This window comes from Mauremys mutica, chromosome 3 (genome assembly GCF_020497125.1).
Source record: "Mauremys mutica isolate MM-2020 ecotype Southern chromosome 3, ASM2049712v1, whole genome shotgun sequence".
Lineage (NCBI taxonomy): Eukaryota > Metazoa > Chordata > Testudines > Geoemydidae > Mauremys > Mauremys mutica.
This window is the reverse complement of record NC_059074.1, coordinates 172,775,022-172,799,706: the sequence shown is the minus strand read 5'-3', so window position 1 is coordinate 172,799,706 and position 24,685 is coordinate 172,775,022. Positions and strand designations below refer to the sequence as shown.

Below are 24,685 nucleotides of genomic sequence, written 5' to 3'. Positions count from 1 at the left end.
GTCTTGTTCTTTTCGGCTTGCTATGCTTGTCACTCAGCGGCAGCACTTTATCTGTTATCCACCTAGGTTTCTTCGTTTTGGCCCTGTAGCACAACACTTGTTCAGCTGCCCCCTCCTCTCCCTTTTTTTATAGTGTTCTGTATCTCTTCAGCGTTCATTTCTTCTTTCACCAGAGATACGAAGTTTCTTCTGCTCGACTTCTTTATGTTCATTCTGGATATCTGGCTCTTTCTTTCTTTGCCCATCAGGTATCTCTGTCCACTTCCTGTGCAGCTTTCTTTGTTGAAATAGCATGTTCATTATCACCAGGTTGTTGCTTAGGCTACTGAATTTCTGCCTTTCTCTTCTCGCTTTCTTCACTCAGTCCAAAATCTGCCTGTTGTATATTATACAGTTACCGTTCAATATACTGGGAGCTCTGTAACCCTCTCTGTTTCATTAATGGAAACATTAATGTTTCAGAACATAATGGAATGTCCTTCCACAGTTACATTTATAGGGCTTCATTCATTTGGGAGGAACAGGGTGGATTGATTTAAATTAGTGGTTTTCAAACATCTTAGGCTGCAGACCCCTTTCCAAATAATGTAATCTACTGCCTACCCCATCTGAGACAAGATCATAATATATCCATGATCAGATTGCCAAGTCTTACTAAATAAAATGCATTCTCCGCCATTACAGGATTTTTCGTGTACCCCCTGATGAGAGCTCATGTACCCCTACAGGTATGAGTACCCCAGTTTGAAAATCACCAATTTAAATCAAAATGACTTAAAGCACTGATTTTTTTTTTTTGCATTTGTATTTTTTAGTTACTTTCCTGAAGTAAAGGTGATTCTAATTGGTTGGTAACCAATAAAACATATTTATTTGCAACTAAATATAGTTTTTACACTAAATTGGGTATTAATTTTTGCTATACATATTTTTAGCAGTTATGAAGCTTACCATACATTTATTCAGATTCTTAATTTTTACATTTTTTAACATGTTAGAAAATGGTGAATGATGCGTTTACAAAATGATGTATTTATTTATTTATTCTTGTGATGTGTCACACACTATTTGGATGGGAACTGGCATTCAATGACAAATGTCCAATGTTAAGCAGCATTTAAATTTTTTATTAGTTAAATAAAACTGCCTTTGAATGTGCTGGATACATAAGAAAAATGTTAATTTAAACATGGTTTTCATTTAAAATTGAGTTATATTTTCCTTCTTTAATAAGTAGCTAGTGAATTGAACTGATTGTTTCAGGTGACCACGTTCAAATTTTAGAACCAGTGGAGCTCATCCTCACACCTAGTTTTTATTCATAGATGGAAGAGGAAAACAAGCTTTCTTGCATTTTGTCTCCAAATTGGTTTCACAACTTTGAATGAATTAGTCATTGAACTGAAATAGTTGAATAAACTGAAATGAAGAGAATATTTTCCTTGTATAAGCAGAAAAAGCTACTGCAGTCAAAAGCTGGTATAACACTTCAATAAACTGATTCCATGTTGTTAGCCAATGACTTCTCTCAGTAGAGTGGCTTGACTTTCTTTAAAGCTTTGGTGACATGCATGCACTGTTTAATAATTTTTTTTATTTAATAGATTATAGTAAGTTAGGCCTTCACATAGGATGTTAGAATTTAAATTTAATTGTTAATGTTTGTTTAAAAATGTATGTAATTTAAATAAAATCTGATTTTAAATAAAAACAATTAAAAAAAATAACTCCCCCCGGGGGGGGGGGGAAGAATAAAGCAGAGAACTATGGTATAAAATATTTAGGGCTTAGTAGATTTCTTTTATTTAAGAAAAACGTATTTGGAGCACTTTGAGGAAATGAGGTAATAATTATTTTATACATTGTGTACTGAATTCAGTTAATATCACACATTGTCTCCAGGAAGCTATGGCATTTGGTCTCAAATAAAAACACTTAAAGGAGTCATTTTGGAGTCAGCTGGACTAATACATTTAATCCAAACTCCTTGGAAATTATCCATCTATCACTCTAGTGGTTTGCTGAACATCTGCAAGTGCAGTATATGAAGCTATATGGAGATTTCCACTAGGGGATTGGGAGTAGACAGTCCTCTCTGCTGTTGACTGTTGTGACCCTTGAGAAGTCATATAACTTTCCCATGTCTTCTCAAGCCCCTAAAATCTGGTTAGCTGGTATTATGTAATTTAAAATTCATTAACAGGCAGATCACTGAAGTAAATTACCATTTTATAAACCTTCAAGTCATGCACTGACCTTTTTACCATAACTTGTAAAATTTTTCAGTGTAAAATGAAATCCTCACCTATAAATGGTAGTTGCAAAGATGACTTTCTGTACTTTTAAAATGGGTAACTTCAATCTTTCTGGGCTTTGAAACTGATTTCTTATTCAAAATCACCATGTCTGCTCACCATTTTAAAAAAAAAACCCTAACCATGATTTCTAGAGCATGCCAAACACTTATATATTCAAACACTGTAGTGTAGATAACTATAAAAGTACTCAGTTTAAAAAGAACACTGGAACCCCTACAAATGTCTAAATACATTATTCACCTGTGAAACTTTCACTGTGCGCTAGATTCTCCATTTCAGTTCCCCTACTCTCTGGGTGCAGGGAAAGAGTAGGGGTAATGGTGGCTCTACATCTTTTTTTGCACTTCCCTATTACAGGGTTCTATCAAGTCTTCAGTGAAATTTAAGGATGTCTCCAGAACTGCTCTGATTTATAACAACTTGTAACTGCTGCCTGTGAGCTGTTACATTGCTTGAGAAATCCACGTCTTCTATGCCGAGGCTACAAAGAGTGGGGCAAGGGCGGCAATGTAAAGTTATTGTACCTGCTCTTAATTCATAGGGAACCCCTCTTATGAAGCACATTTTCTGGGGCAACTTCACCTTAGATTGTAATAAACTTCTAAGGGCAGGTCTCCTTATTGGTTTGTAAAGCACCAAACATGCTATGGATCTTAGTTTACAAATAATAATAGCATCCGGGACAAAAAGAAAACTACAGTAGGACTACTGGAGAGCAAAGTGATGACGTGAGTTTCCCCAGGGCAAGCAGGATTAAACTGATTTAAACTTTGAATTTAGATATACTAACATAGACACCACTTCTAGTTATATGAAGTTTAAGCTACAAGCCTCAAAAATTCAGGATATCCAGATCCAAGGTTGACCCTTCATCCTTAATACACAAAAATTTTTGTGTGGGGAGGAGAGTACAGCCTTATGAGTTATGGAGAGAGGCTCAACCTTAGCTTTGAATTACCTGGTTTTTGGCAGTTTGTGTCTCAGGTTTATTGGATTCAGTGAAACTGATCAGAATAGCTGTTCTGGCCAGGCATGAAATTGTTTTAACTAGAAGAAAGATAGATAAATCAGAAAAACCACTCACTGAACTGCAATTGAAGTCATTTGCATATCAAGTTACTGTGTGGTGTTTTAATTACATACTTCAATTACTCGGTCTGGCAAAAATAATTAATACTTCAGTCTGATACAGATTAGTGGTCTTAACCTGAAAGATAACACATTTCTGAACACAATTTTTACCTTGGAAAGCTTCATTATTCTTAAATTTCAAGGCCACCTGCTTATTATGACAATAATCTGCCTGCCAGGCCATAAGAGATGCTGTTGCCAAGCAAAAGGGAGTAGTCTCCTCCATTTAAAAGTCAATAGTCTCTAATGTTTTTTACTTTAGAGCAGTAACACTTTGCTTTCACAAAAAACTTGGGTTTGGGTGAGTGACTGAATAAGATAGAATTACTTGTGGCAACTTCAGCGTTTGAAATGTCTTAGATTGCATTTCAGTATATTTTTCTCTTTCTGCTAGCTCTTAAGGTAAAATCTATTTAAAAATAAAATATGCAGTAAGATAATAATAATATAATGCAAATCCTTGCAATATGCAGCATAGTAGCTTTTAAATATTCCCTAATATTTTGCCTTGTTCTCTTTTGTACCACCATGAATGTTAGTATAGGATGTTTGTTTTAATGCTGAGATAACATACTGAAGACTTAAGCACTATTCTTTGAATAGCTAAAATAAGTTTAAACCATGTTTGAATTAAGGAAATAGGACCAGTAATGCTGGTATTTACAATTAAAACAGTAATATCTGCAGTAGTAGTAGTATAGGAGTTGAAATGGAGTCACAGAGTCTGAGGTAACCACTAGAATTACTAGTTGGTCAAAACCCTGGAAAGTTGTCACATCCATGTGTACAAAAGGATAGAAAGCCAGCCCATGTCTTAAATCATCTGAGGAAGGCCAACAGTAGGCTATGTAAAACAAAGAGAGGACAGACATGACCATTATGTTGTAAAAGGTCCAGAGGAAGATGTCGCAACTGGTTGCCTTGGTTGTGGATCCTGTAATGTTGTGTGACTCACTTTCTTTGAAGCCATGTTTCTCTGACACTTTTGAGGTGGCTGTCAGGATGGTAGTTTAGAGGTGCACTACCTGCTTGAAACGGAGCTGTGAAAAGGGGAGAAGGAAGAGAAGCAATGTAGGGAAACCATGGTGGTGCCCAGTCCTAGGGAGGGATTGGGTATCCAGGAGTCCTTCCTTTAACTGGCCCTTACAAAAGGTAGAGGACCTACTGTGACTGTTGCCTAGCTACATGGCATGCTGGTTCTTTTCTTTTCCTTTTCCTTTTTGCTGGGTAGGGAGGGAATAAGACAGACAGATTGTTTTTTTAAATGTTTAAGTGGCGGTCAGATACTACAGTGATGGGGTCGATAAGAACCTAGCGAGTTGGAAATGGAGTGGGGGACAGCAGTGGCGGTAGAAATTTCATGTATTTTTAACACTTAAACCGAGGAAATATGATGTTGGGGATGGGAAAGAAGTAAGATAAAAGTGGAAGGCTCTCTTCAGCCTGAACTTTCTCCCCCCCCCCCCCTTCCTGTCTTCTCTCTTAACTTTAGACTTCTTATTTCAACCACCCAGGTAGTCAAATGGGGCTAACAGGAGGCCACTAAAATGGGAGAGTAATTAGGACTTGTGTTTTGGCAACAGCAAATCCTACAGGGTTAATATAATTGCAGTTGTATTAACCATAACTGATCATCATTTGTTACAGGCTGTGTCAAGGCAAATGTTTTAGTGCTTTTAATAATGATATAAAATGGCATTAATGGAAAAACTAATTTTAACTGCAAAAGCTACATTTGGAACGGCTATATAATGGTTAAGGAGTAGGTTTTATTCTGGCTGACTAAATTATATTTTGTTGAACTTTGGGCAGCGCCTGGGACTGAAGTAGGCTTGAAGTTCTGCTCCTGCCCAAAAGTCTTTTTTGCTTGAGGCTGTTCCTGTAATTTTGACGAAGTATTTATTTTTAGGGCTATTTGCCCTGTGAGAGTGTTTCATAGGGAATGCCAGATTGTATAACTGCAGAGGAAAAATACTTCATGGCAAGAGTGCAGTTTAGACACTTGACAAATAAGTCAGAGTACTGGTAATGAATTGTACCCTTGTTTTTTGCTGTCTTCACTAGCTGCATGGTTTTTTTGTGTGTATTTTACATTTAGAATTATTTGAATATATTTTATTTTAAACTCTTTTAAGAAACCTAGCATTATAAAAGCTTTGCAATACTGCTGCTCAGGTTTGCAGAAGCATTTTATTTAATTCATTTGTCCTGAACATACACTCATTTCATAAGCTTTCAGGTGCGTTGTGTATGACTAAGCCATAGTTAAAGTCAGCATGAGCCAGATAGTGCCACCTTCAGTCTACATCCAGTCCCCAAGGTGATTTCATATTGCACAAAGGCACTATAATGAAGACAAACCAGCTACTTACCTAACCAATTCCTTTAAACATTAGACTCCTTCATAAATGGCCTGCCTCAGGCAGAGGGATGAGTACACACATGGGCCTTACGTAGCACTCTGAAGGTCAGTAAAATCAGGGTGTGATGAATAGATTAGAGAAGTAAAGTTTCAGAGGGCAGTATCCTCCATTAAGAACACTCTGACTATGGCACTTTTTCTCAAATGCGGCCACTGTGGCCGCATGCAGCCACCAGGGGGTTTCCCTGCGGCCACGGCAGTTTCCTGTGCAGCATCAGCCCCTCCGCTTCCTCCCTGTTGCTCCGGCACATGTTGCCTCTCTGGAGATACAAGTGGGGAACACAATGCTTAAGGAGCAAGGTGAGGCGGCGAGGAGGGGATGAGAAGGCAAGCAGTGGGCAGGGGGGATAAGGTGAGCAGCAAGGTGAGTGGCAGAGGGCTCTGGTGGGAGAGTAAGGAGGCGAGCAGTGAGCTGTGAGCAGGGGGGTCTGGCTGCGGGCAGGGGAGTGAGGAGGTGAGCGGTGAGCCACCCACTGAGCGGGAATTCTCGCGGTGTCTGTGGCAGGGAAGTGAGTCGAGCAGCGGTGAGGGAGCGAGGAGAGAGACAGCAGGTGAATAGGGGTGAGGAGATGAGAGGCGGGCACGTGGGCAGCGGGTGGAGCCCCCCTTGGGAAGGCTAGCCCCCGACTGCACCCCTTCTGCCTGTGCTCCCACCCTTGGCAGCTGGATCCCTGAGACCTCCTGCACCTGGAGCCACAAGCCCCCTGCCCAGAGAAGCCCTGAGCACCCCTCCTCCCACAGCTGGAGGAGCCCTGGGCTGGCCAAAGCCCTGAGACTCACCCCCCCCACGCTGCCCTTAGCGTCCCCGCCCCCTTGTCCAGAGGAGCTCTGGGCTGGCCAAAACCCCGAGTCCCCCTACCTGCCCGGAGAAGCCCCAGGCCAGTCACAGCCGTGTCTTCCTTCTCCTCCCTTCTCCAGACCCAAGCCATCCAGATATGTTTTTCATTATTATTTGGATTTCTATTATGTAAAAGCATTTTTAAATTTACTTCAGAATTGCTATACAGACAACCACTTTTACCAAAAAAGCAAAAGAAACACTAATAAAAAAGACAAGAACGTGCAAAGCACCTTGTTTGCATTTCTACTCTGTTAGGTCTGGTAAAGAATAGAGATAACTGTGCATGATTTTTATTATTGTCTGCAAAAAAACCCCAAAAAATTACATAAATAAATTATAATGATTTGGATGTATATGTGTGCTGGTTCTTTTCTTTTCCTTTTCCTTTTTACTTTATTAACTTTAGGAAAAAATAAATAATGTTAGGAAAAAGTGGAAGTGTGGCCACCAGCAAGAGTTGGTGGCCGCAGTCTGAGGCCACCAAGTGTGGCCACCAGCAAGAGTTGGTGGCCGCAGTCTGAGGCCACCAAAAAATTTGCGAGAACCCCTGGACTAGGGGCTGCCTAAAGTTCAAATCTGGGGACTGTTAACAGAAGCATCTTGGCTGTTCCCAGCTATTAGGAAAAAGTTGGTCTCTTAAGTAGCGAGGAACCAGCTCACCTAATGTTTTCTAGATGAAACTTTCTTATGACCAGTTTTTGAGATATGGAAAAATCCATGAGTAAGTGAAACACACATTCACCCACATTCTCCCTGCCTCTTCTCTCCTGCTCCCTTCCCCACACATCTGTACAGGTTACAGGGTGAAGACGTGGGGAAAACGTCATTCCCTTCCACCTCATGGCTTTGCACAAGGGTTGGCTACATTCCTGATAGGGGAAAAAGGTAGAGATGCTAGTAGGGTTAGCCACCTGAAAGTGGGAGAGGGCATGGCTATGGACTTGAGCCAGAACAGACGACTGCATACTGCACCCTTTGAAATGCTGGTGGGAGCTCCTGATCCAGTCTTTGCTCCTCATAGCATTCCCTGAGGAAACTTGCTGGGTCAGACGGGATCCCTCTGGTGGCTTCTACTTCTATGCAGCACCTCTATTTCTGCCCTGCAAAAAAGTGTCCTGTGGCTTAAAATGATAATCTCTTCAAGATTTTAAAATACTGTAATTACCATTTAATACAGCATACCAGGCATGTAATACTAGATCTATTTCAGTGTCTCTAATTTTCTTTTTATTTGCCTGGATACAACTCCCAAGCTTAGTATCCCCAAATATGTAAGGCATAGGAGTATTCCCATTTTTCAAAATGGGTTGTATATTTCTCCCAACTTTGGTCAAGTCAAATCAATCCTGCACATTAAGTGCATATCAATCCTACACATTAAGAAAAAATGGTCTTAGTTAATAAAGGTAAATAGCACTCTCTGCAACAGCAATAGGGCACAGTTTATTATCTTTTAATTTTGTTTTAAACTTGTTTATCCTAAATACTTATGCATGCTTATTTGTGTCTCTTTAGATGTACTAACGAGAGTCTACATACATTGCCACAGCAATGGTTGTACAATGTTTTAGAAGAAATTAAATCTTGTGATCCTTCTTCTAAACTATGTGCAACTAGACGCAGTGCTGGAATTCCATTCTACATACAGGTACCTACTAATGTTGCACCTGTAACTTCATATGACTGCATTTATTTTATTGCCACATCATTGTGAGGCATATAAATCCCTGAGAAGTATCAGTGAGTACATTGTGAGGTTGATGAGAGTTTACCAATTTCACTCATTTTGGGACAAATTATGCCCCTTCTAGATACTTTGTGAACATAGTTGTGGGCAGGAGTCCACATTTTGTCCCAGTTTACATTCATGCAATTGGGATTACAAAATGGGAGTATAATTCGCCGTGAGATGTGGATCTATTGACTGGTGTTTCTGGAGGATGAGAGCACATGAGATTTGTGGTTTCAGTGTGGTATCTGTCAAATGTGTAATGGTTCAGAGATTGTAAATATAGCTGCTTATTTTATTTGATAAATAAAAATGTGGATATTGCGTTGTGAAGAATATGCCTGTTTTCATTTGAGTGCTCCATTATGGAGCTGAACTCCATTTTAGTGACACTAATACTGTAGCAAATGGAAATTCTTCTGTATTTGATAGATTATATTTGTAATTGGGACATATGAGTCAAGAACCTTCATTCTTATGTTTGTAATTTACACTATACATTTGATGATGACTGGATTTTTTTCTTTCAAATAAAATATGGTTGAGCAATTCTACCCCTCCTCGAAAGCCAAAAATTCAACGTTGTTGAAGTTCGGAGACAGGAGGGAAAATGTTTTTTCTTTTTCTTGTCCTTTTCTTTTCTTCCCTTTCCCTTTCTCTTTTTTCTTTTTGTAAAATATTACAGATTGTGCCGTGATGGTAACTGATTTATGATTGAGAAAATCCTTTACTGTCAATGCAGATTTTCTGTATAAAAAGAGTATTTGGGGGAGACTGGGTGGTGTTGGGAATTGTTTGTAAGCTCTTTCTCTTTTTAAGTTTTTCTTTCAAATCCTGCTCCAATTGATAAAGATAAAAAATTCTTACCCTCTGATATTTGCAAGTGGTATACATGAAATTAATTTGGTGGCTTCAGCCCTATTGCTGGGGACAAGTGTTCCCATCCATATCACAAAACTTAGCACAGTTAGCACTAATTGGCACCATTAATAGCATTCTGAGAAGCCAGGTTATGAATTGGCATCTGTAAACAAGATGGATAAGCACTAAATGAGGATAACATTATCCTTTTTTTTATCTAAAACTGGTCTTTGTAGGCCAAGGTTGACATACATTGTTGGGGAAGTTTACACTGCCACTGTCCCTGCCATACCCATTTGGATAAACTAGTCTGGAAGGTGTTGCTTTGTCAATCCCGGAGGGAGTACTAAATTCATATTCTGACAATTAAAATACCTATAAATGGAGATTTGGAACTAGCTTTGGAATTGAACTGAAACCATTTGGTTGAAGAAATGAGACGGATAAAACAAAGATAAAATATGTACAATTTTCTTTCTGGTTTTCCATTTTGTTTTTCTTTGATGGATAACTCCAAGCACACTTGTGATTCTCAGTAAAATTAATGAATCCTGAAACGGACTGTTGCATTTAAATAATCCAAAATATAGATTGTAGTATGTATTATAAAGTATCCTAAGAAGATAGCATTAATGCATAAAAGATCTTGTTTTATTGGTCATAAATGCAAGACTCAATGTGGCCTTTTGCCATCAGTCTCCTGAGACATGTTTTACTGGCTCAGTAAACTTGCTCTGTTGTGTTTTAATGCTTTTATAATATGTTCTGTAAGGTTACATGCATTTTTAAAATTACCCTTTCAGATTAAAAATATTGCTACCTAAAATAAATCTTTAAACTGCAGAGAGCAATTCCTTTTGGAAGGATAAGAGGAAGTAGTGGGAAAGGGGCTTTATTTCATTTTTGTACTATTTGTTATCATAACATTACATTTTTAGCCTCCTTATGTTTTTGCTGAATGTTAGTCTCCATATTGCCTTAATACTTTCTCTCTCTTCTCTCCATGCTCCATGTTTTCCATCAAAGACGCTGTTAAAAGTGCCAGTTACTGCTTTTGTGCATGCTCCCAGTTTCTGTACTCATCAGTGCTTCCATTGGCTGAATAGATCAGAGGTTTTGCTTTCACATTTATTTTTTGCAATGTGATATGGTATTAAATGCCTAAATATTGGTTATTGAAATGGATTCTATATGAGGTTCTTCCCTGTAAAAACAGAGTTAAAGACATTGATTCTTTTCCCCCTGAATGTAATCTAGTCTTGCTGTGTGATTTTTATTTATTTATTTGATTATCTGGTATCCCTCTCTCCTGCCCCCTTCCTTAATATTGCATCGCTTCTGAGCACCTGCATTCATAAGCATCTTGACTATTTTATTGTTCTTGTAATAAATATATAGTTAAACTAAAATTTAACCAGTTCAGTGACCTTTGGACAGATGGTCCTCTTCCAAAATCAGGGTGCACATGTTGTGCTCTGGACTTGATGTTTCAGTGAAGTGTCTCCAGCGAGTATTTTTATGGTTTCTGAAGTGTGCTCCACAGGTTGAAAGGATTCTGCTCAAAGAGTTAGTAGAATTAGTGACTACTTTCATTTATAGAAACCGTGCACTTTAATACTAGTTTGTAACAAAATAATGTTTAGTTAATTGTTTTTAAAATGAGGATGTTACAGCAGTACACATTTTATTGTCCATTTTGATTGTCATAGTAATTATTAGGGCTGTCAAGTGATTAAAAATATTAATCGCGATTAAAATTTTTTATAATTAATTGCACGATTAATTGTGATGTTAATAATAGAATACCATTTATATAAATATTTGTGCATGTTTTCCACATTTTCAAATATATTGATTTCAGTTACAATACAGAATACAAAGTGTACAGTGCTCACTTTATATTTGTTTTTATTATAAATCTTTGCACTGTAAAAATAAGAGATAGTATTTTTCAATTCACTTAATACAAGTGCAATCTCTTTATCATGAAAGTTGAATTTACAAATGTAGAATTATGTACAAAAAATAACTGCATTAAAAAATAAAACAATGTAAAACTTTAGAGCCTACAAATCCACGCAGTCCTATTTCTTGTTCTGCCAATTGCTCAGACAAACAAGTTTGTTTACATTTGCAGGAGATAATGCTGCTCGCTTCTTGTTTACAATGTCACCTGAAAGTGAGAACAGGTGTTCGCATGGCACTGTTGTAGCCGGTGTCACAAGATATTTGTGTGCCAGATGCGCTAAAGATTCATATGTCCCTTCATGCTTCAACCACCATTCCAGAGGACATGTGTCCATGCTGATGCTGGGTTCTGCTTGATAACGATCCAACACAGTGCAGACCAACTCATGTTCATTTTCATCCTCTGAGTCTGATACCACCAGCAGAATGTTGATTTTCTTTTTTGATGGTTCAGGTTCTCTAGTTTCCACATCAGAGTGTTGCTCCTTTAAGACTTCTGAAAGCATGCTCCCCACCCAATCCCTCTGAAATTTTGGACGGCACTTCAGATTCTTAAATCTTGGGTCTAGTTCTGTGGCTATCTGTAGAAATCTCACATTGGTACCTTCCTTCCATTTTGTCAAATCTGCGGTGAAAGTATTCTTAAAACAAACAACATGTGCTGGGTCTTCATCCGAGACTGCTATGACATGAAATATATGGCAGAATGCGGGTAAAACACGGAGCAGGAACATACACTTCTCCCCCAAGGAATTCAGTCACAAATTTAATTAACACTTTTTTTTTTAATTAGTGTCATCAGCATGGAAGCATGTCCCCTGGAATGGTGGCCAAAGCATAAAGGGGTATATGAATGTTTAGCATATCTGGCACGTAAATACCTTGCAATGCTGGCTACAAGAGTGCCATGCAAACGTCTGTTCTCTCTTTCAGGTGACATTGTAAATAAGAAGTGGGCAGCATTATCTCCCGTAAATGTAAACAAACTTGTTTGTCTTAGTGATTGGCTGAACAAGAAGTAGGACTGAGTGGACTTGTAGGTTCTGAAGTTTTACATTGTTTTGTTTTTGAGTGCAGTTATGTAACAAAAAAGTACATTTGTAAGTTGTACTTTCACAATAAAATGATTGCACTATGGTACTTGTATGAGATTAATTGAAAAATACTATTTATTTTATCATTTTTACAGTGCAAATATTTGTAATAAAATACACTGTTAAAATACAAAATTCCGGAAATGCAACAGTTAAGATAATATAAGCAGTGTTAATTCATCTACATGCTCTGTTTTACAGTATGAATTTTAGAGTACAGGGCCGCCCAGAGGGGGGGGCAAGTGGGGCAATTTGCCCTGGGTCCCGCAGAGGCCCCGCGAGCCCTGGCCTGGCGGCAGTCTGGGTCTTCGGCGGCATTTCGGTGGCGGGGGGGGGGGCCCTTCAGTGCTGCCGAAGACGCAGAGCGACTGAAGGGCCCCCCACCGCCGAAATGCTGCCGAAGACCCGGACCACCCCTGGGTGAGTACAAGTGCCGCAGCTCCCCCACTTTGCCCCAGGCTCCCTGAATCCTCTGGGCGGCCCTTTTATGGTATAAAGAGAAATATATTAAGCATATCTAAAAAGAAAAAATTAATGACTCCATTTTAATGTCATAATTTATTTCTTGCATGTAACTTACTAGTTGTGGCAGAGTGTTTGTGCGCGTGTGTCTAGCTGGAGCTTACAAGCTACATACACTTCATGCAACTGTCTGGCTTGCTGAATTCATATTCTTTGCCAGTCTTACAGTTGTTGTAAGCACTTTGAATCAACAAAACTAATGGCATGCACACATTTGCTTAAATGAACCTCAGTATGATTGAAGAAATATTCTTTAGTTCACACTCAAATGATTACGGTGGACGAAAAGCTGAATATGAGTCAACAGTGTGCCCTTGTTGCCAAGAAGGCTAATGGCATTTTGGGTTGTATAAGTAGGGGCATTTCCAGCAGATCGAGGGATGTGATCATTCCCTTCTACTCAGCACTGGTGAGGCCTCATTTGGAGTACTGTGTCCAGTTTTGGGCCCCACACTACAAGAAGGATGTGGATAAATTGGAGAGAGTCCAGCGGAGGGCAACAAAAATGATTAGGGGGCTGGAGCACATGACTTATGAGGAGAGGCTGAGGGAACTGGGATTGTTTAGTCTGCAGAAGAGAAGAATGAGGGGGGATTTGATAGCTGCTTTCAACTACCTGAAAGGGGGTTCCAAAGAGGATGGATCTAGACTGTTCTCAGTGGTAGAAGATGACAGAACAAGGAGTAATGGTCTCAAGTTGCAGAGGGGGAGGTTTAGGCTGGATATTAGGAAAAACTTTTTCACTAGTAGGGTGGTGAAGAACTGGAATGGGTTACCTAGGGAGGTAGTGGAATCTCCTTCCTTAGAGGTTTTTAAGGTCAGGCTTGACAAAGCCCTGGCTGGGATGATTTAGTTGGGTTTGGTCCTGCTTTGAGCAGGGGGTTGGACTAGATGACCTCCTGAGGTCCCTTCCAACCCTGAGATTCTATGATTCTATGATTGTATCCAGAGCTGGTTGAAAAATTTTCAACCAAACTTTTTTCTGTTGAAAAATTCCATTTTGACAGAAAATTCATTGGGGGAGGTTTCTGAGATCCAGGAAATTGGGACGTGGGGGATGGAGCCTGGGGGTGAGAGGAGACTAAGACTGAGAAACTGACCAGCCAGGGCACCCCACCATAGAATTGCTAGTAGCTTGGTGGATAGGGCACTCATGTAGGATGGTGAAGATCAGAGCAGTGAGTTGAACATGGGTTTCCTACATTCTATGCAAGTCTCTGGTCAATGAATACTTAATTATTTATACAAAGTGGAACAGCTCCAGCAGGAGACGCTGACTGTATGGCCTGGTGGTTAATGTTGCTATTATAATCTTAACTGATGACTTTTCTGACTTTTTTTGGTTCTGTTTTTATTGTTGTTTGTTTTTTTGATTTGTGAGGGTGACTGAAAATGAGACCTTTTTGAAACTTTTTTCATGAAAAATTTCAAAAAGGTCTCATTTTCATTCCACGTTAGAATGAAACAGTTTTCAAAAACTTTAATGTTTTTGCAGAATGGTATTGTTTTCCAACCAACCCATGTTGTATCAAAACTATATATTTTTTTCAAACCAATCAAAGAAAAACAGGTTTAAAATCGAAACTGTTGTGCAAGTTTCCCTAAGGTGCTCAAGAGTGATCAGATGCTCTGCTTTAATATCTTGTATATGTGTGAGAGAGATGGTAATTGGGCAGTACTGTTAGTAGATAACTAGAAATAACTAATTACTTACGACTTTTTACCCTCCCTTAGGCTTTGTTGGCTTCGGAACCAAAGAAGAGTAAAACAAACTTACTGAAAATGACAATGAATGAGTTAATATCTTTGGCTGTACCTGTGAATGAGTCATCCAACATAATCCCTCAGGTGAGAAGTAAAACACATCATGATATTAGGAAATAAAATTCCCAAAACAGTCCTTTGTCAACCAGTTATTGTGTTTTTTAAAAGTACCGTAGATGTAATTCATTTTTTTTGATCCACAAACATGCTAAAGTTTAGTTTCTTGAAGCATTCAGAGGTTGTGGAGTTATTGGACTCTTCATGCAAGTGAATGAGATGTTCTGAACAACAATCCTGAACATTCTATATTGACTCATTTGGTGTATTGACCTCTTCATGTGGTGAAAGTATACTAATTCCTTTTTATTAGAATTTATATAATCAGATTATTGCCCTGTAATATTTCTGAACAAATGATGAGTAAATTTTAGTATTAAGCAACGTTTCATTTGGAGTAAATAAACAAATAGTTTGTGTTCCATACATAATATGGAACAGTAATGAGAACACACACTGAAAAATGACTCTTGTACTCAACTGCTCTTCATGCTTAAATATGTGATCAACAACTTATATTTGTAAATCTTAAAACTAATTGGTCCAATTTAACGTCGAACATCTTTATTTTTCAACATTACCGTAGCAGTACTTTAAAAACTTGATAGCTGAGCATGGTTTATAGTTAGCTAGTGTTTGTAGTATTTAGTTACTATGCCAGCTTGTTAGCTGGTGCAAATTTATGTAGCTCCATCAAAGTCAACTTCAGTGATTACCATCAGCTGAAGATCTAGCCCACTATGTGTAGGGAAGTACAAGAAGAATACAATGTCTATTGAGATAGCCCATGTATTAATCTTAGCTTAAAATTGGCAAGTTTTTCATAAACACCTGTTCCAGGTTGGGTTTTTGTGTGTGTTTTGTCTAATTTTTGAGGCCACGTCTACATTATAAATTTATGTTGACTCAAGGTCCTTTGGCATACAGCTGCCGCAGTTAGTACATTGCTTGTGCGCATGCCTACTTGGCTCCTTGTGTTGCTGGTGTGCATACTCACCAAGAGTGCTTGTATCAGTGCAGAGAGCAGTGCACCATGGGTAGGTATCCAACCATGCCACTCGCCACCATTCTGCATGTTGTCTTTTGGGAAGTTTTGGCATTGCATGATGGGGCGAAAATGAATCGTGTAGAGATGACTGGGCGCATGGGGGGAATTTCCCAGTATGCAACTGTCTCTATCCCATAATGTTATCTATATCCTGTAATTTTCTCGCTTTTTTTCAAAATCCCACAAACCCACGTGGCCTTCCTCATTGTCTAACATCTCTGAGAGAAGCATGGTGGCTGTATGCCTCTGTACTATTGTCATGAGTGTTGGCAAGCACAGGGTGCACAATCCTGGGGTATTTGCAGAGCCGTAAGAAGAACCAAATGAGTGAGAGGCATGGTCATTCCTTGGAAGACTGATTGCTGTGGGACATAATGGGAACCAATTCAAGGATTTTGGTGGTGTTCATGGAACAGCTGCAGATGGTGGAGCGGCGCTTCTGGGCCTGAGAAACAAGCCCTGACTAGTGGGATTCCATCGTTATGCAAGTATGGGATCACAAGCAGTAACTGCAGAACTTTTGGATGCGCAAGGCCACATTCCTGGACCTGTGCGCTAAGCGTGCCCAGCCCTCTAGCACAGTGATGCCAAAATGAGAGCTGCACTGACAGTGGAGAAGCAGTTAGTGATCGCACTGTGGAAACTTGTAATGCCAGATTGCTACAGGTCCGCTGGGAATAAATTTCAAGTCCCCCACAGGGGCCGTTGTGATGCAAGTGTGCAGGGCCATTAATCACCTCTTGCTTTGCAGAACTGTGACTCAGCAATGTGCAGGACATAGTGGATTCATTTGCAGCAGTTGGGTTTCTGAACTGTGGTAGAGTGATAGACAGCACATATGTCCCTATTTTAGCACCAAATCACCTTGCCACAGAGTATATTGACAGAATGGGCTACTTTTCTATGGTTATGCAACCGTAGGTGGATCACTGGGGATGCTTCGCTAACAGCAGTATGGACTGGTCAGCGAAGGTGCATAATGCTCGTATCTTCAAGAACTTTCTCTCCTGACTGGAGGATTAGCATTGGGGATGTTGGAATGTCAATAGTGATCCTGGGCTACCCAGCCTACTGCTTGCTCCCCGGCTCATGAAACCGTATGCCAGCCATCTCAACAGCACCAGGAACAGTTCAATTACCAGCTCAGCAGGTGCAGAATAACAGTTGAATGTGTTTTTGGTCATTTGAAAGGTTGCTGGCATTGTTTACTCATGAGATTGGACCTTGATAAGAAAAATATCCCAATTGTTATAGCTGACTGCTGTGTCCTGAATAATATCTGTGAAGCAAAGGGCGCAAAGTTTCCGCAAGGGTGGAGGACGTAGGTGGGGAGGCTGTCTGCTGAGTTTGAACAGACAGGTGCAAGGGCTGTTAGAAGGGTGCAACGCAGAGCTATATGGTTCAGGGAGGCTTTGAAAGACCGTTTTAACAGTGAGCCAGAGTAGTGTGTGGTGGTGTTGTAGTGTGGTCTGTCTGGCCCTGCTCTTTTGTGGCCTGGTAGGAATTGTATGGTGAATGCTGTAGGAATATTACATTGTCAGTGCACCTATTAATGTTGTTTGTGAATGATTTTATGAGTTGTGTGACACTGTGTAATTGGTTGCTTTCAGAACTGCAGAGTGCTCGGCAGCATGTGCTGTGAGTTAATAAATATGAATTATTTATTTATTCTGTAACAGTCATTGGAAAAATGAAAAACCCAGTGTAGTTTTACAACAAATATATTTAAAAACGTAATAAATTAAAAGAACAGAACTTATGAAGGGGAAGGATCATTCATGTTCGTTTAAACTACACATACTCCAACTGTGGCTTTCACAGGTCAGTGTATGTGAAGATGTGACTGTCTTTAATGTTCCCCGAGGTGGAGTGGTAGGGGTAGTGTAGCAACCTTTGATGCCATTTGGAATGTTGGGGGGAAGGGGAAGGTTTAGGGAGGTCCCAATGTTGAGTTCTCAGTGGGCTTCAGAGGAATGTGAGCCTGGGATTGTTGAACCTGCAGGTCTAGCAGAGTCTGCTATAGAGTCTGCCTGAGAAGCCCCATTATGTCCTGGTGCATCTCCCTCTCCTTTTCCTGTTGGGACTCCTGGGCCTTTGTCCTCTCCATTCTTTCCTTGTCCATGGTATCTGCAGTGTTCATCCGCCAGGCCCCCATGTTCATGGTCTGATACAGCACTGGCTTGCAGGATCTCATTGAACATATCATCCTGAGTGCTCTTCCTCCTCATCTGGCTCAGGCATTCCGTGAGTGTGGAGAGAGAGACCCTGAAGGCTGCAACGGCAGCAACTGAAGATAAAACGCACAGAGGTACCATTGTCAGTGTATTCACTATGGAAAGCGAAACTTGAGGTGCTGAACTCACTCGCCTTGCTCCTCTAAAGTTTTAAGTACAGCATTGTCATTTCTTCTTGGGATTGCTTGTGCATGGCGTCAGTCACAGCGCCAGCCACGGTGAGCATGGCCTGCTGGGGGTTGGTGTTGCATGATTCTAGTAGTATAGGGCAGTGGCACTGAATACTGGCACCTTTTTCCACCATTTTCCATTTTAGCTTTTATCTCACTCCTGAGGATAACAACGGCAGAGAGACAGCACAGCTGCTTCTGGTGTCCTTAAGCTGCATGGGCCCATATGCTGCTAGCTTGTGTACTGCAATGGTGCCTGCCAACGTTACCACTGAGTGGCATGGGAAAGCATTCTACCACGGAGGAAGAAAAGGGCAGTCCTCCCTAGAAACCTTCGGCAGAGGATTGCAGAGTACCTCCATGAAAGTTTTCATTAAGATCTCTCAAGAGAATTCAAGGGACATCCTGTGTACATTTAAAAAAAAAAAAAAAAAAAAAGCTCCAATTTGCTCCCCCTGCCTGACTCTATAGGCGAATGTAAAGCAGATAGCAACTCTACTGCTCTTGGTCATTACCACTACCTCTTCTAGCATGAGTAAATTAATGAAAAGTCAAAAGATGTGTCCTTCAATTTTCTCTGTAATTGAAAATTTATCTGCACGCTTGCCCAAGGTTCCTTCCCCTGCATTGGGCTCACCTGTGCTCGACTGGCAGGACTGCAGTGGAATCAAAAACAGGCTCACTGTGCAGCTTGGTCACCCATACTTCTCCTTGCTGTTCCTGGCAGGGGTCTGTCACTCAACCTCCTCAGAGGTATCAACGATGCTGTGGGTAGTGGTGGTGGAGTCTTTGCTGAGTATGGCATGTAGCTTTATGTAAAAGTGGCAGGTCTGCAGCTTGGCACTGGATTGATTGTTGGCTTCCCTGCACCCTTCTGGTATGCCTGCCACAGCTCCTTGGCTTTCATGCAGCATTGGCGCTGGTCCCTGTCAAATGCCTTCTCCTGTGTCCCATGAGCAATCTGTAGATGTCGACATTTCTGTGGCTGCTTCAGAGCTGAGCTCTTCTCCCCACAGGCCCAGGAGATCCCATATCTCCTGTTTGCACCAGGCAGGAGCGTGTCTGGAGCATGTAGCTGACGTGGTCAGCTGGGAAGTTGCACACAACAATGGAGAGCTGCTATGTGTGCTTGCCAAGCCAGGAAATCAGGAAAAGGAATTTCAAAAATTCTTGGGGCTTTGAACAGGTGTGTGTGGGCTTCCAGTCTCCTTGACCTCTTGGCAGTGGAGTTCACAATGCCTGACCAGAGTGGTCAGTCTGGGGCATTGTGGGACAGCTGCTGGAAGACAGTTAGGGTCGACATAAGTACCTCAGTGTCTGCATTTGCACTGCATTAACTGAAGTACATCAACAGTGACTCTATGCTGCTCAGGGAGATGGTGTTACTATGTTGGTGTAACGAGGCGCTTATAGCTGTGGGAGACAAATTTGAGTGTAGACACATGAACAATTAGGTTGATGTAAGCTACCTATCTTGGTAGTATAGACCAGGCCTGAATCAAAAAGTATCTTTTTTTTTTTTTCCCCATCTTGGTTGACAAATTTAAGTATAATGTACCTGAAGCTCAGAAAAGGGTGATCAAATTGACTTTACTTACAAGGTTTGATGCTTCAGATAATCCTGAGAAATTTTGAAAATTGTCTCCTCATGGTAACTGAAGAGAAAAAGTGCAACTTTTATGGCTTGATTTTACTTGTAATACAGAAGGTTCAGGATTTATTTGTCCGGGATAAATTGCTAAGCATTACAGTTTTACTAGCTGTAGTAAAGAATTTGACACTCATTTCTTCATATGTTTGCTGCTGTTAAAGGATATAAATGTATTTATATTTTTTAGTTTCTTTCATCCAAGAATCTGTGTTTCATAAATGTGGTGGTAGCTAGAAAAGTGAATCATTTATTCACTGTGGGTTTTTTTACTATGACTATGCTTTTCAAAGCACTTTGCACAGTGCCATTGTATTGATTTAATTGTTAATAGTGATAGGTTGAATGGAATTTAAAGTGGAAATTAAGTGGCATAAATGAGTAAATGCGTGGATTTGTTCATCTCCATGGCTATGGTTGAAATATGTAGTTTGAGGACTTTTCCAACAAAGTAGCATATGTTACAAAACAAATTATGATTTTTTCCTCCAGGTTCATGCTTTAAATATCCTGAGGGCCTTATTTAGGGATACCCGCTTTGGTGAAAACATCATACCTTACATAGCAGATGGAATACAAGCAGCAATTCTAGGTTTTACATCCCCTGTCTGGGCAGTAAGTTAATCCTTAATACATTATATTAGATTGGAGAAGCATGTGGTGATGGTGCTAATCAAAGCATTTGTAATGTTTGTCAATAATTGTACCACTGCTGATGGAAATTTTATGAACTGAACGTTCATATGTATTACAGAATGTGATGTATCATGGCACAATACTGGAGAAAAATCACAGGAAAGCTGCAGTTTGTGTCTCAGTATTGTTATATCAATGTATTTTTTGTGTTGGTTTGATGTAATGCAGAGTGTACTTCTTTCTAATTTCAAGAGTGACAAAAGTAAATTATCTTACCATTAAAAAAAATCTGATTGGCTGATAAATAGTGAGTCGGTGCGTCATGTCAGCAAGAGTCAAGTTTTTTTTTTTCCCCCTAATTATTGCATTGGGTCTCAGTGCAAGATGGTTACCAGTATGTTATTTTTAAAGTCCAATATCTCATGACCTGCCAGGGCTAAAAATAAATGCTTTAGACTACTGGAAACCCGGGCTTACGTTTGTTCCTTGCCCTTAATGTAGCCCAAAGATATGTCTGAACTTTGCAGTAGTTCCCAGATTGATTATTCCAGAAAGCCTCACTTTCTTAATAGTACTTTCATCTGATTGATGATGATGAATTTGTGATGTTCTTTGCAGGTAAGGGAGATGAGCTCTGGACCGTGGTCTCAGTGTTTTTTGATTTATGAAAGCTGTGATTCCCATTGAACTATAATGTGCTAGTTGAATTTGATTTGGTTTCTGCTGAGTGTTTCACTGGCCTTCAGTTCCCTGAGATCCACTATTTCTGTCCTGGCCATCAACTCTGGTACTATTATTGACAGGTATCATCAATGTTGCACTTTGCAATGGGAAGCTACTCACCATCCTTAGACATGCAGAGATCCACTCTTTTCTTAATCCCATGATAAATAGAGTCAATATTCCTTTTTAGATAATGTGACTGAGAAGGGGTACTTCTTAGAGTCTTGGTAATATTTATCTGAGAAACTCTTAAATTAGATATTACAGAAAACACACACGTAGTTTTTGGCTAATTAACATAATTGTTTTTTGTTGTTTAGATACCATGGTGCATTATAAATACCTTGGTAAATGTTATTACATTTGTTGTACTACATAAAAAGCATTCTGTTAAAATTTAGATAAGTGTATGTTGGGGAAACTAAATAGGAGAAAGTAGAAAAATGTAAGAAAATCAGAAAATTCAGATGTAAGTTGAAACTCCTGAGTCTTCAGTGCCATCATTTCTATGCTTCCATAGCTGTGCTCATTACAAAATGGAATATAGTTTTATATGGCTACTGATCCCTACCTGTTCCATGAGACAGATAATGACCTCCTTTCAGGGAGGACTGGGAAAAGGCAGAACTTATGAGGCTAAGCATATGGCTCCTAAAACAGGGAGCAGGCATTGCCTTGCAGAGGGGAAAGCAGAAGAACCCAGCAAGTGCTGAAGAGAAAATTCCTGTGCAAGGACAAAGAAATGAGAATTTGCCCACTAGACTCTCCAATTGCCTGCTATATTAGCTTGTATTCTTTGTCTGATGCCAACCATTGAAAATCCATTCCAGAAAAAAACAAAACAAAAACACTATCGTCTAGGCCCCTACAGTGACACTAGCAGCACTGAAGAATATGCATGTTGTGGAGTGAGAATTCATACTTTCTGGAGATGTTTGTGAGATGGTCCCTGGGCTAAAGAAGTTGGAGCCACTGGTAGATGATGTTTTGCTTATTTTAAAGATTGGGAAATGGGGCAGAGGCTAGTGATTTACCCAAGGTTACACAGGAAGTTTGTGGCAGAGTCAGGGATGGATACCAGATTGCTTGCTTCCCAGCCCTGATCTTTTAACCATTAAGCCACACAGTCTCCTCCATTAAACTGTTTTAGGGCATTGAAGTTCATTAAACTATTTGTCTGTTCCACTCACATGTTAAATATTAACAAAGAGTCCTGTGGCATCTTATAGACTAACAGATGTATTGGTGCATAAGCTTTTGTGGGTGAATACCCACTTCGTCAGATGCACGTAATGGAAATTTCCAGAGGCAGATATAAATATGCAGGCAAGAATCAGTCTAGCGATAACGAGGTTAGTTCAATCAGGGAGGATGAGGCCCTCTTCTAGCCCTCTTCTACTTGAGGTGTGAACACCAAGGGAGGAGAAACTGCTTTTGTAGTTGGCTAGCCATTCACAGTCTCTGTTTAATCCTGAGCTGATGGTGTCAAATTTGCAAATGAACTGAAGCTCAGCGGTTTCTCTTTGAAGTCTGGTCCTGAAGTGTTTTTGCTCACCTGGGCCTGACTGGTGGGACTGGCAGGACTGCAGTGGAGTCAAAAACAGGCTCACTGTGCAGCTCGATCCCCATGGTCACCTATCCCTCTTACTTCTCCTTTAAATCTGCTATTGTGTGGCCAGGGAGGTTGAAGTGTTCTCCTACAGGTTTTTGTATATTGCCATTCCTAATATCTGACTTGTGTCCATTTATCCTTTTACGTAGGGACTAATCCAGTTTGGCCGATGTACATAGCAGAGGGGCATTGCTGGCACATGATGGCCTATATAACATTGGTGGACGTTCATTCACCTGCATGTCCACCCATGTTACATGTGTCTGATGAAGTGGGTATTCACCCACGAAAGCTTATGCTCCAATACATCTGTTAGTCTATAAGGTGCTGTGACGTTATTGATATAAATGGGGACCATATAGAACATGGGTTGCAACCAAGGTCCTGTAGTGGCACCAAATCCTAAGTAAAAGGGGTCATATAAGGTGTCTAAGACCAGGTTCTGGGTTGCTGATTATAATTATGCTGTCTGTATGTCTGTATCATTTTTAGTTGAAGTTATGAATGTTGGCTCTATGCTGTCTGTATTTCAAGTTTGTGCTGTGCCTTTTTCTTTTACTGGGGTGTTGGTTTTCATAACCATTTATCCCCAGGACGAGTGCACTGGTGGTGATGCTGGGAGACTGGAGTGTCTAAGGAAATTGCTTGTGTGACTTGTGGTTAGCCAGTGGGGTGAGACCAAAGTCCTTTTTGTCTGGCTGGTTTGGTTTGCCTTAGAGGTGGAAAAACCCCAGCCTAGGGCTGTGACTGCCCTGTTTGAGCAATTGGTCCTGAATTGGCACTCTCAGTTGGGTCCCGCCAGAATCGCTCCGTCACAGTGGCGTAGTCGGCAGGATTGAAGACCAGATGGAGATGAAGCATCAGCCTTATATAGGCTTTTCCAGGTGTAAGAATCTCTTTGTCTTCACTGTGGAAATTTACAGCAAGATGGAGCCTGGAGTCACATGGGCCAGTCCCTGCATACTTTGCCGAGTCACAAGGCGTGTCTGCCTTCTCTCCATGGGTCCATTGTGTCCTTAATGGTCCTTAATGGGCCATCAAACAGGCTAGGCAGAGCTAACACCAGCTTGTCTGGGAGGCTTCCCCCAGAAGCACAGCACAAACTTGAAATACAGACAGCATAGAGCCAACATTCATAACTTCAACTAAAAATGATACAGACATACAGACAGCATAATTATAATCAGCAACCCAGAACCTGGTCTTAGACACCTTATATGACCCCTTTTACTTAGGATTTGGTGCCACTACAGGACCTTGGTTGCAACCCATGTTCTATATGGTCCCCATTTATATCAATAACGTCACAGGTGCCACAGGACTCTTTGTTGCTTTTTAAAGATCCAGACTAACACGGCTACCCCTCTGATGTTAAATATTGTATAGCAAACTACTTTCACCTTCCTGTGCCGCTAAGAAGGATGCTAGATTAGGGACTGTTTGTCTAGTCTAGCATGCAAAATGTTCTGTTGGGGTTTTAAAAAATTCTAAATTAAATTGCATCTAAATTTGAAATCCAGTTTACAGTGCGATTTGAAAGCTGTTTAATATCTATTCCATGTTTCTTTATACATTAGGTGAGAAATTCCTCCACTCTTCTGTTTAGTACCCTGATTACAAGAATTTTTGGAGTTAAAAGAGGGAAGGATGAAAATTCCAAAAAAAATAGGTAAGCTCCATCTGCTGCTAACTTTACTTTTGCAAAGCATTGACTCAGCCAAGAATAATTTGAAAATGTTGCATGCTTTTATGGATTTATCTGAAGAATAATGTTACAAAAACATCTCAATTCATTTAAACTGTGTTTCCAAGATTAAGCTCTTGAGTCAAAAATATCTCCCCTAACGCAGTGAACATTAATTTTAATTTAAAGTGTAATTTTACAGAAAGGGCCTGATCCTGAAGGA

General features: G+C 40.2%; 1 protein-coding gene across 2 annotated transcripts in view; it reads left to right on the top strand.

The window, feature by feature from the left end:
• Positions 1-24,685, top strand: part of THADA (THADA armadillo repeat containing) — a 338,022-nt gene that overhangs the window by 57,618 nt on the left and 255,719 nt on the right. For both annotated transcript variants that reach the window (XM_045011459.1, XM_045011458.1), the window contains 4 exons: positions 8,228-8,360; positions 14,621-14,734; positions 20,300-20,422; positions 24,356-24,447. In XM_045011459.1, coding sequence (XP_044867394.1) covers positions 8,228-8,360; positions 14,621-14,734; positions 20,300-20,422; positions 24,356-24,447 — 462 coding nt within the window. The remainder of the gene's footprint in view (positions 1-8,227; positions 8,361-14,620; positions 14,735-20,299; positions 20,423-24,355; positions 24,448-24,685) is intronic.